This window comes from Scyliorhinus canicula, chromosome 16 (assembly GCF_902713615.1).
Source record: "Scyliorhinus canicula chromosome 16, sScyCan1.1, whole genome shotgun sequence".
Lineage (NCBI taxonomy): Eukaryota > Metazoa > Chordata > Chondrichthyes > Carcharhiniformes > Scyliorhinidae > Scyliorhinus > Scyliorhinus canicula.
In genome coordinates, this window is record NC_052161.1 from 138,486,761 (window position 1) to 138,500,022 (window position 13,262).

Here is a 13,262-nt window from a genome sequence, read left to right on the forward strand (position 1 = left end):
ACAAAGGTAGTTTTTGTTGCTTATATCACATATTCTCGCACCTTCGGCATCACTGAAACTGTCATATTTCACCAAAATGGGATACATTTGCAGATTCTGTCAGTCAATGATGCTATGTATAGAAAGCAATGTATTTGAAGGTGAGACTGCCTTCAACGGACGAGTGTTTCAACCACTTTTATTGGAAAGAATTATAACTGAGTTCTGAGTTTTCTTGCAGTTAATGTTCAACCTGCGATCATGTAAGGGAGTAGATATAGAATCTGCACAGTGCAGAGGGAGGCCATTCAGCTCATCGGGTCTGCGCTAGCTCTCCGGAAGAACATTCCAACTAGTCCCCCTCTTGTGCCTCATCCCTGTGACATCGCACATTCTTTTCACACAGCAGTCCAATTCCCCATGAATACCTTAATTGAACCAGTCTCCTCCACCCTCTCAAAGTCTTTTCCAGACTCCAACCTCCCTCTGGTGAAAAACGTTTTCCAGTGGTTTAATTGCTGTACTGAACTACGTTATTACAAAACGTACCTAAAAACATTTGTGATATATATTTCATTGTGAAATTTCTAGATGCGTTATTGGTGTCCACAGCTGCTGTAAATCCAAGTTTGATTTCCCTTTGTTTAGGGGGCGTGTACTGATGTATAATGACGTTTAAAAAAAAATACTCAAAAAGAAAAATAATTGCTTCTGAAAATCCCCACTTTATTATCCAGTCTTTTGTTTCAGTCTTGTGCTAAATGTAGCTGCTGGGGTTATAAAACTGACACACGTTTGCACATCTGAGCATGTTGAATTCTCTGTCCCGACGGTGAAGTTGCTCTTTCTGTGGATCCTAGAAAGCTTTCTCTGTTTTGAAAATCTCCCTGGTTGTTTTCATTCAGTGTGCAGATCGTTCTCATTTGTTGTGACATCATAATCAGTGCTGTTTGTTAAGCTGAGCTGAAACCGTTCATTAGTAGCTGACTGGAACAACGTTTCTCTAATTCTAGGGAAGCCCTCCTGGCTGAAATGGGAGTTGCTATACGAGAGGACGGAGGCACTTTGGGAGTATTCTCTCCGAAAAAGGTAGATCCCTTGTGTAAAAGAGTCTTTATATGAAACAAAAAGCTGGCACGGCTATAGAAAAGTTAATCACATGATTGCTTTGTTTAGTTGCATTGTCTACTTCCCTGTGTAACTATTTGCTTTTCAGCTTTTCCTAAAGCTTATTTTTTTTATAGCACTCACAGCTTTCGTCTCTCTGTCACTCATCTATTTCAATGGTTACATTTCTTCTATTGTTTGTGCTACTGTTTTGCCTTTTGTGTTTAAGACCTGCACTGGTGTGTACTGGCCAGAACTAAACTTGTGGGGGGAAAAAATCGTGCAGGCTATCATAGTGGTACTTGTGAACAACTATGTTCCTAAACCCAACTACAATGTGCCGAAAATGGCCAGATTTGGCACATCCTCTTGTTTGGTTTTCCATCTGGGAAGAGAATGCGGCGAAAAATATCCTGTGGCATTTTAAAAGATCAAATTACTTGTTACGTCCAATCCAAACTGAAGGTTATTTTGAAATTATCTGTTGCATTAATGTCATCGCTTTGCACATCAGCAGAAACAGATTCCACACAGGAAATCGGTTAGTAATGCTGCAAAATATTCTCTTTTTTTAAATAAAAATGTTCTATTGAAGTTTCCATTTTGTAAAACACAAAATAACACATACGTACAAACAAAATAACATTTATAAATCCCCGCCCCTAATGGAAGAAGAGAAAAGCACTCTAGTCCCCCTCAGATCTCGACCCCCCCAACCTCTCTCCTTTCTCCCCCCCCCCCCCACACTCACTAAAACAAACAAGGTAAGCTCACTGAACCTGCTGCAGCCCCCACACCCCCCAATCACTCCTGTTAACTAGCTACAACTTTAAAGCTAGTAACAGTAACCTCCCCACCCCCCAGGTTGTAGACGCAAAGAACAAAGAAAAACTACCCTCCCCAGCCTGTCCCATCTACAGAAGCAGGGCTGGTTTAGCTCAGTGGGCTAGACAGTTGGTTTGTGATGCAGAACAAGCCCAGCAGTGCGGCTTCAATTCCCGTACCAGTGGAGAATTCTGAATTCTCCCTCCGTGTACCTGGGCAGGCGGCGGAATGTGGCGACGAGGGGCTTTTCACAGTAACTTCATTGCAGTGTTAATGTAAGCCGACTTGTGACAATAAAGGTCATTTATTTATTTAAGAGTAACCAAAATTCAAAACTCCCCCTGGGGGCCATATATTCCTCATATTTTAACCCTGACCACAACCCCAACCCCATCAACCAACCTCAGTCCCAAAACATACAAAGATACAAACTGCAACACATCTCAAACCAACCCCTCCCAACCGTCCCCATTAAAGTCCCAATCAAATCCATTCAATCAAATCTATTTAATCAAATCTATTTAATCAAGTCCAAGTCCATGCTCCTTGACAAAAGCCTCCGCCTCCTCCAACATATTGGAAAAAATTATCTTCTTCCAAACCTGACTCCACTCCGCTCCAACCTCCTGGTGTATCCGGATGATGCTTCCTTCCCACCTCCAGTCTCGATCCACTTTGGCTCATTGCAGAACCTGCACCATCTCCTGGAAGCTGTGGAATCCCAACAATCCCCGACCACGGCGGCTCATTCGCCCAAGGTTCCCGCCGGAGTAATCAGTGGGGCTGATCCAACTCTGGAGGGGATATTGGCCCATCCCCCCCCCCCCCCCCCCCCCCCCCCCCCCCCCCCCCACCCCACTACGATTCTCCTAGTTCTCCCACCTTTGACTCGGTCACCATGCCTTCACCACCACCTTCAGCGTCTCCCTGCTCCTTCAATGCCTCCAAGGTCTTTTTCTAGCTCCCGAAAAAAGGCCAAGTGACTCAATTGACTGCCTAAGGGTTTCCATTGTCAGCTTGCCCTGCTCCCCAAAATGCCTCGCAAGCTGTTTTCCAAACTCCTGCGGCATCACCCCAGTTAACGTTTCCATGGTGATTTAAGCAGCCACGCCCAAGGCCAGGCCCACCGCCTTCCCTCCTGCTGAGCTCCGCAGGCTTTCTGACTTTGCCGAAGGATTACCCCCTGTCAACTTCTAGCCACTAAAACATATTTTCGCCGACTAATTCCATATCCCATATGACGGGCCAGTCTTGATAACCAAATCCCCGGGAACTAGGTTTAAAAGTCCAAAAAACAAAGAGAGCTACCTTATGTGCGACCTTCTCGTGTCGCCACCTGAAGTCCCCTCGGATCATTCCAAAGTTTATTGGAAAGATCTTGCTGTCTTGCTTGTCAGATACCTTCATTTTTTTAATTTAAAAATAAATAAATTTAGAGTACCCAATTCATTTCTTACCAATTAAGGGGCAATTTAGCGTGGCCAACCCACCTAGCTTGCACATCTTTGGGTTGTGGGGGCGAAACTCGTGCAAACATGGGGAGAACGTGCAAGCTCCACACGGACAATGTCCCAGAGCCGGGATCGAACTCGGGGCCGTGAGGCAGCAGTGCTAACCCACTGAGCCACCGTCCTGTCCCGTCAGATACCTTCATAAACACCCAGGGTAGTTGTGTTTCATTTGTTTTAGGCTTTACCTGTTCTTTTAGGTTAGATTATTTACTGAAATTAACACTTCATAGGTATTTCCATAGTAACTGACTCTGGTCTTGGTGCAAGACTGAATTACTTTGAGTAAAACCAACCCAAAATGTACAAACAGTTTGGACATTCGAGATTTGAGTGTCACTGTATAACTTAAATGGTTATACAGAAGCTATTGAATTAAACAGGCCTTTAAAAATGTGATGTGAGAAAGATTGGCCGAAATTGCAGGGTTGTTTTTTCAATTCGGAACTTTTTCAAATTCAAATGTGCAATATAATTATCTTCGAACAGTGAGAGTGCCTTGGGGTCTGGATGGCACGGTAGCACTGTTGCATCAAGCGATAGGATCCCAAGTTCGATTCCCAGCTTGGGTCACTGTCTGTATGGAGTTTGCACGTTCTCCCCGTGTCTGCATGGGTTTCCTCCGGGTGCTCCGGTTTCCCCCCTCAAGCCCTGAAAAACGTGCTTTTGAATGAATTGGACATTCTGAATTCTCCCTCAGTGTATCTGAACAGGTGCCGGAATGTGGCGACTAGGGGATTTTCACAGTAACTTCATTGCTGTGTTAATGCAAGCCTACTTGTGACAATAATTATTATTCTGCTATTGATAATCTTCATTCTAGTGACTTTAACATGCCTAAACTTTAGGTGGGTAAGTTGTGCAGGATATTTTAACTGTTTCATAAAATATTAGGGAATAACATTGTCCACACTTTTTAAATCTTTACTCTTGTGAAGTTAATTGGTGTGGAATTATAAAAATAGCAGTAGGCATATTTGTTTTCTTTAAAACAATTATTCTGTCAAGTATAAAGACAGTACAAGTGCTTAAAACCATTAATGTGCACACCAGTGTAAAGTTGTTTAATTATTCGTTTGTCATTGTCGTGTTCTTCAACTTTAAATTTTGTTCCTGTTTTTTTTAACCATTGCATCCTGTTCAGATGCACAACCAGATATCATCTGACTTCTTTGAATCAGATGAGATGTTTACTCCTAAAAAGGTTGGTTTATCACATTAGGTTCATGAGCTTGAGACTGAAGTGGTAAAACTTTCATCGTGATAATGCCTCTCATCAAAATATTTTACTGCGTTCGTAAGCTCAGTCGAAAGCCACAGCGTTTGTGTTCTCTTCCCCTGCTGTGTTTTGATAAGCCGGCAGTGACAAATGAGTCAATAATTGCTCCTTGGTTTTCGATGTAATGTTTGTCCAGTTGTTATCCTGTTGCCCTGTTGTTGAATTGCCTGCCTTGAGCCCTGTGGTTTTCCACCAACTACATGGACATCAAAGATTTTATATCACAGCTCAATTTGTGTTGTGAATGAGTGGAAGTTTTGGGTTTCTACTGCCATTAATAAAAAGAACCCGAAGAGAGTCTTGGATGTTGCCAAGCAGTTGTTTGAACTGAGAAATCTTAATCTTCACACCTGAATACAACTATTCTATTTATCACTGTTAAAGTAGAGAGTGGCCAATTCACCTAACCTGCACATCTTTGGGTTGTGGGGGTGAGACCCACGCAGACACGGGGAGAACGTGCAAACTCCACACGGACAGTGACCCGGGGCCAGGATTTAACCTGGGTCCTCGGTGCCATGAGGCAGCAGTGCTAACCACTGCGCCACCGTGCCGCCCCAATGTTAGGTTGGTTTTAAGGAGTATCATAAAAGAGGAGAGAAAAGTTTAGGATGGGAATTCCAGCTAAGCAGTTGCAGGCACGGCCATCAATGGTGGATCAATCGGAATTGGCAATGCTCAGGAAGCCAGAATTGCAGATGAGTGCAGCTATTTTGGAAAGCTCTTTGCAGGAGGAGATTACAGAGATGGTGAGGGGGCCACCGCAAGGATTTGAAAACGAGGATGAGAATTTAAAAATCGAAGCTTTGCTTAACTGGCACCCAGTGTTGGTCAGTGAGCACTGATGGGTAATGGGGGGGGGGGTTTCCAAAGGGCTTGGTCAGGGTTAGGATATGGACAGCAAAGCTTTTGATCATGGATGTTGGGTGTCTGACCTGGAGAACATTAAAATAGTCAAGTCTGGAGTTGACGGAGGCAGTTGATGGGCTGACGCAGACACTGAATTGGGCAGTGTTATGGAAGTGTAAGTAAGTGGCCTTTCTAATGGAGCCATTCCCGTTCAATGCAATACACATAGGAGATGTACGCACACCTACTCCTAAGTACGTTTCCATGGTTACACTGACACTTCTGTGGGTGGATAAGAATGTGGCTTCTGAGTAAACCTGGATACATAATGAAGGAAAGAAGATTTTTAAAAAATGAAATGGGTTTTACGTATAAATATTCTGTAAATGGTGATGCGCATCATGCAATATGTATTTCCTGATTAACTGATGGAAATGATTTAAAATTGATATTGTGGATCCTAATTGCATGCAGACTATACAACACACTTTTCTATATTGAAGCTACATGTGGATCATTGGCATATGTAAACTAGAGGTTAATCATAGTTCTCCTGTTAATCCACAAAGAAAAACCTTGATGAAATTGCATGTCAATTTTAACAGTCTCTTGCACATTCTGATTTTACTTGATTTTTATGGAAATCCAATCAAAAGGTGACTCAATTACATTAGACTTTAAAATGGATAGAAATCACACCATGAGTCGAGCTGCCTAAACCAAATTCTGTCATGTTGATGGTTATCTAATTTTCAACTATGCCGAGTTAAATTTAACTCCCGTGTATGGGAACAAAATAGAAAATTATGACTTGGTTAATACTGAGTCATCATAGTGTAAGTTATCATAGTGTAGTTCTAGTTCTGTGGCTTTGACTTTAGTGGATTTGTCTACTCCATTCAGGAAATATGTGACATTATCACAATGATATTGTCTCAAGTCTCATGAACTCAAATGGATTTATTTCAGTCTGTGCCATCTAATCCCTTCCCGTACTAGCTCCTTTATGTTTCACACAGTTCATGGTTCTCTCCACTTGTTACCCATTTTTGTTGCAATATCTTCCTTGTGTGTCTCCTTGCACTCATGCTTTTCTGTCACTTTTTACTTTGGCATTTCTGCTTCCTGACACACCATGTTGCTTAGATATTGAATCCAAGGCCATGTGATCTTTTTGCCGACTCCTATGGCGTGTTCTCTCCAAAGAAGGTTGGTGTATATGATAGTGTCGAGATGATGGTGTTAAATTATCTGTTTATAATGTGCAATTCTCGTGTTAATATTGAACTGTTGCATCTATCGGTGTTAAATCTGTCATGTTCATTTAGTACAATACACATCACAAGGAGGTATGTTTCAATACCACTTGCCATTTCCCTATCCTCCTGTAGTCGGGAAGCCTGAGCTACAAAATGCGTAACGCCAGTCTTCAGTTAGTTAATAGGAATGATTCGAAAAAAGGCAGGTCCAGTGTCTCAAAACCAGCAAGCTCGGGACCGTGTTCCTGGTGGATTTTGGATCTTGCTGACATGCAGAGAAAAAAATTGAACCTTAAATGAATACTAGATGTGTGAACTTGAATGTTTACGTTTCTTTTTAGCGGGTGGCACGGTGGTGCAGTGGTTAGCACTGCTGCCTCACTGCGCCAAGGACCGGCCCCAGGTCACTGTCCGTGTGGAATTTACACATTCTCCCCATGTGGGTCTCACCCCCACAACCCAAAGATGTGCAGGGTAGGTGGATTGGCCACGCTAAAATTGGCCCTTAATGAAAACTTTTTTTACTTTATTTTTTGGAAAAAAAAATTCTCTGGTCAGGCGGGGGTCAAGGGGCATGAGAAAAAACCGGCGTGAGAAGCCGATAACGAGTCCAGCATGCCAGCACAGCACCCAACCAAAACTGTCCCGTTAAAATCTTTAGTCATTTAATAACTATTAAATTTGATGCGTGGCAACTTAATTTAAAAAATTGTTCAGTCAACTCTGGTTTCCAGAAATCCAAATTAGGGACACTATCTGCACTGTAACCTGTAACAGTTTAAACTTAGAGGTAGATAATGAAAAAGATTCCCGGGAATGCTGTTCTGAATAGTTTGAGAATCTAACTGTCTTGTGGAATATGTTAGGCAGCTGTTAGACCCTTACAATTATAGGTCAGTTTTGTTTCCTCCCTGTAATATATCAGTGTGAAGTGCTGCCTGCTTCTTTATAGATTACATATTGTCTGAGTTAAAACAAAGGAATGTGCGATGAAAAGCCATGAGACCCAATGTGTACTTGGCTACGTGAAAGTTTGGATACTCTGTCGTGTTGTTACAATGATATATGTACCGGTCGCTCATAAGGGGTTGTATAAACATGGTGTAGGTTAGTTGATTTAGACTGGGCACATGATGACATTTATACTTGGGTAGAAAACTTGAAGACATCAGCAGCAGAGGTGTGTGTGCGTTCTCTGCTCGAAGGCAAAAGTGAAACTAAGATTGGATTGCATGACACATTTCCCTTCTAGCGATGTCATATTGTTATCCCTTAAAGGCACGTTACAACAATTCGAGCCTCAATTTCTAACACTGGCCATCATTAAACTTTTCCGCCAAATTGAAAATGACTTCATGTTCTTGATAGTTGTATTTCAAATCCATTGATTTAGCACCGTCAGCAGTGATATTTTGTTCTTTGCTTAAGGTAAATATGTTCAGCAGCCTATAATTAAAACCGACCCCGCAAAACAGCTTCACTGAGCTTGTTGAGTAGTATGGAAGTGCAGTGAGAAGAGATAGCAGTTGTAGATTATTTTTGTGATGCTATTATTTTCAATTGGATATATATTTTTAAAAAACAATCAAACATGGAAGCGGCAACAGAGCTGAAAGTTGATTTGGATTTTGTTTATTGTCACGTGTACCAAGGTACAGTGAAAAGTATTTTTCTGCGAGCAGCTCAACAGATCATTAAGTACATGAAAAGAAAAGGAAATTTAAAAAAATTACGTAATAGGGCAACACAAAGTACACAATGTAACTGCATAACACCGGCATCGGGTGACGCATACAGGGCTGTAGTGTCAATGAGGTCAGTCCATAAGAGGGTCATTTAGGAGTCTGGTAACAGCGGGTAAGAAGCTGTTTTTGAGTCTGTTGGTGTGTGTTCTCAGACTTTTGTATCTCCTGCCCAATGGAAGAAGTTCAAATATGCCCTAACATTTGAATTGAAATTTGATTTCAGTCTTGAATTGGGAGGGATTTAAAAGCTACAGCCATGTAAATCTGAAGCTAAATGGAGCAATTTGACTGTGATGGAGAGACTGCAATGGTCCCATTAAATTGAATATATAAAGATTTTAAAATCAATGCGATCTCATTTTAATGAAGATGCAAGTGGATGATATCCCATTGCTGAGAGTTATTATTGGTCATGAAGCTCATTATAATTGGCAATCTATTGTTGCACCATTATCTGGTCAACCTCCGTCCTGAAAATATTTCCTATTAATTGGCAGTAGGTTACCCATAGGAGCCTATCAATACCCTAATTTCAGTTTCCCCCAACGTTCAGTAGGAAACAACCTTTAATATAACATTGTCTATTTATGGAAATTTAATGCAATGTCTTTCATCTGGTTCTCTATATCAAATAGAAAATTAAAAAATATATATTATCCTTCTCCCGAAAAAATGAATCTATCGAAGACCAAGTTGTGACCGATTCCATACACTGTGGCTACTTGTCCCTCACCCAAGTTATCATTGTTTTTTTTTTTAAATTTAGAGTAGCCAATTTTTTTTTCCAATTAAGTGGCAATTTAGCGTGGCCAATCCACCTAGCCTGCACATCTTTGGGCTGTGGGGGCGAAACCCACGCAAACATGGGGAGAATGTGCAAACTCCACACGGACAGTGACCCAGGGCCAAGATCGAACCTGGGATCTCGGTGCTGTGAGGCTGCAGTGCTAACCACTGCACCACCGTGCTGCCCCTCCAAGTAGTCACTGTTGATGTGTGACTTTGGACATGAGGTATTGGAATGGTGGGGGGGGGGCCATCAAAACCCGACACGACCTGCAAATGTATTTATACAGGAGTCATTTGATGTCTTTGGGAATTGGTACCTTGGTTTTTTTTCCAGGCTTTTTGCTCTCTCTTCTACCTCACCCCTCCCCATTCCCCATCCATATTCATCTGGAAATGCAAAGAGCAGTTCTGGCATCTCATCTACCTAGTTAACCAGGCGCAGACTAGGTATTGAAGCTGGCACTCTCCTGGTTCCCTTTGTACATTTATCTATGGAGCCGCTGTGACCAAGTTTGGCATTTTATTGGGGGGGGGGGGGGGAATCACATTTCTAGAGCTAAAGTTATTTTGAGGATATGTGTGACCAGACCAGTCGCTGAAATGCAATGTGATTTCCTTCAGTCTCAAACAATTTAGTTAATGTAACTCAGTTTTGTCTGAGAGGAATCTTCTGTTCCACAGATTACTGTGAATCAAAGCAAAATTTGCCTTGATTATTTATCAAGCTGCAGTTGTTGGCTAAGCTGTCCTGCTGTTTTCTTTTATTTACTATTCTCATTTTCTTATCAGACGCCACATCTAGTGAACCTCAACGAGGATCCTCTCATGTCAGAGTGTCTTCTGTACTACATCAAAGATGGCATCACAAGGTAATGAGATTAAATGGAAAGTCAAGCTACCTTGAACACGATGGCAACCAAGAACAGACTGGGTTGCTGACTCTAAACTTTATAAAGCTCGACAGAGATGGATTTTGTTGCTCATTAAAATTAATTTTCGCTCAAGAGACTGGGTTTTAGAGAACTTGAGCTGAAGTATTCAGACAGTTTTGAAATCTGATCTTTTGAATTTGCACGTGTTAAGAAACACAATTTCCGTTATTTTAATAGTTTGACAACCTATGAATGTATCGCATCTGCCTCTGGGCAGTATAGACATTCTGACGGAATATCTAATTGAAACCCACTGTCCAGCTATTTAACAACCTTTGAAGTTACACCTGGTGTCTCACTGGCAAGGCTGGCTCTCGTGTTCCCTTGGCCAATCCCTTCCAGTGAAGGCTATCGGCGAGCAGAGGAACAAGAGGAGGACATTTAGCCCCTTGAACCTGCTCCGCCTTTCAATGCGGTTATGGATGGCCTGTGACTTCACTGCACTTATACCCTTGCTTCAGCCCATTTCCCTTGGTGCCTTTTGGGGAACAGAAATCTATCCATCTCGGTTTTGGAATTCGCAGTTGAGCTAGCTGTGTGCAGGAGAGCGGGCCAAATTTCTGCTGCCTTTGTGTGTCGAAGTGTTCCCTGATTTGACTGCAGAAAGGTCTGACCCCAATTTTTAGACCATGTTCCGTGGCCCTAGGCTACCAAAACAATGGAAATGGTTTATTTGTGTCTCTCGCTCTACCTGATCTTAGCCCCTTAAAATTTAGAAAACCTGAACAGGTTCTGATCAGTTTGAATGGTGCAGTGAACAAAGGAGCCTTTCATCCGAGGCATGTTCGTCACATCATATTGCAATTTGTTTGTACCCCTGTAGGAGATGTCCACCAAAATAATTGGGTAAATATACCCAATAATTGGGTAGAGCATTGAGACTGATTAATGTGTGCTGACTTCTGTAAGAAAATAGAATTGTTAAAAAGTTTAATTGTTCAATTTTTAAAAAAAATGATTCCATTTTACAATCACATTTTTAACAGACTAATAGTGCATGACCCTTGCTGTTTAATGAGCAGCAGATTCGATGGGCCGAATGGTCTCCTTCTGCACTGTAAATTCTATGATTCTATGATCATATTTGCCTCCGGGCTTTCCTATCTGGTAGCAGGATATCAGAATGAATCGAGCATTGAGAGGTTATAATTTAACAAAGTTGTGTTAGGTGTAGTCGTTAACTATTTTGATGCCGTGCAGATCGGCATCGGATCAGAGTTGACTATTGCTTCCACAGAAATGCCCTCATTCCGAGCGTTTCAGCTGTACTGTTCTATGTTCTATGTTCTATGTTCTATTTGTGCTCGAAATGGGGGGTGCCCATGTTGTGGAATGCAGCAACCTCTCCGGGTATCACCCTTTCAGGAAAGGCTTCTATTTTAGGCATTGAACTCAATTTGACTACAATCACCCCGATGGACCTAAATTTGAATTTCGGAAGGATATCCTCGACTATTGTTATCGTCTGATTTTGCACGCTGTGCTTCCTATCCTTAAGTGAATTCCTGATTCAGTAGCTGTTTTCTAAATATTTCCCAAGCTTCCAAAAAGCAAGATTCCATCAGTTTCAGCTGATCAAGTGTCTAGATTTCGGAGGTGGGGGGGGGCGGGATAATTTTCAACTGTGACTCGTACTGCAACCTGAATTCAGTCAGGGAGATAATGAAATTTTTATCACAATAGTAAGTGGAATTCTCACTTGTATGTTTAAATGCTGCGAATATAGTATTTATATATTTTTTTAATTATAAGGGTTGGCCAGGCAGATGCCCAGAGACGTCAGGACATTGTTCTGAGCGGAGCACACATCAGAGAGGAGCACTGTAGCTTCAGGAGTGACAAGAATCAAAATGGAGAAGGTAAAAACTGACAAACCAATTCCTTCTTAGAATTATGCTTGATCCCCTTCTCCTCCTTCTCCTCCTCCTCCTCCTCTCTCCTCCCCCCAACCTCACACACACACACACTCACACACACACACTCTCACACACACACACACACACACACACACACACACACACACACACACACACACACTCACACACTCACACTCACACTCACACTCACACACACACACACAGACACACACACACACACACACACACACACACACACACACACACACAAACATTTTATAAGTAATTTTAAGCGATCAAAATTGCAAGATCTCTGAATCCGAATACAATTCTGTGGACAAAACAGTTTGCAGATTACCGCAGATTAAAATAGGATGGCTTTGCATGCATCGGGCTGTGATGTTACTTTACCTTTTTAAAACGGGGATGTTGGGAATAATTGTATATTCGATCATGTTAATAAAGCTTTCCAACGGAGACTCTAATCATATTTTGAAGAGTAGGGGGTTTGAGCTTTAACATCACTTCACTTAGTGTGTTGCTGCTTTTTACAAAAAGGAGCATGTTAATGGTTTTGTGTCAAAAGGAATTTGATTTCAGCATGTAACGCTGATTGTTCCACATGACCAGAGCAGGGTGGAACGTGTAATATGTTGTTCAACCACAAAACAATCTCTGTTCACATGTATGATAGTAAATGTTTGTCCATTTTAATTGGAGTTCTTGAAGAGCTGTCATCTGGCTTAGAACCTGTATTATCATCCTTGTTGAAGAGAATAACTTGTAATCACCAATAGAAATCACCAAAGGACAAGATTTTCATGTTGTAAGACTTTTACTGTAACAAACTAAAAATAAACATTGATCAAACGTTACTTAACAGGCATCTATTACACCAAACTAGAATAGATACTTTCACATTAGCAAATGCAATTGTGATGTGCTTACAACCCCTTTCTTGGTGTGACACATTTCTGGCAGATGTGTATCATTAGATGTCAGGATGTCAACGGATATTTCCTTCAATATCCACCTCAAACCAATGGGAAATCAGTGGTGGGGATGCGTCGTCGGCAAGAATTCTCAAATTTACCTGAAGCTAAAAGACATTTTAAAACATAGCTGTCTTGTAAA

The 13,262-nt window shown here is 41.6% G+C and overlaps 1 protein-coding gene across 28 annotated transcripts in view; it reads left to right on the forward strand.

The window, feature by feature from the left end:
- The window catches only part of kif1b (kinesin family member 1B), a 235,404-nt gene that overhangs the window by 116,194 nt on the left and 105,948 nt on the right, over window positions 1-13,262 (forward strand). For 17 of the 28 annotated variants that reach the window (XM_038821373.1, XM_038821374.1, XM_038821357.1 and 14 more), the window contains 3 exons: window positions 993-1,068; window positions 10,130-10,209; window positions 12,025-12,131. In XM_038821373.1, coding sequence (XP_038677301.1) covers window positions 993-1,068; window positions 10,130-10,209; window positions 12,025-12,131 — 263 coding nt within the window. Of the gene's footprint in view, window positions 1-992; window positions 1,069-4,563; window positions 4,624-6,693; window positions 6,757-10,129; window positions 10,210-12,024; window positions 12,132-13,262 lie in introns of all 28 variants that reach the window. The other 11 variants (XM_038821353.1, XM_038821352.1, XM_038821350.1 and 8 more) reach the window with 1 other exon arrangement.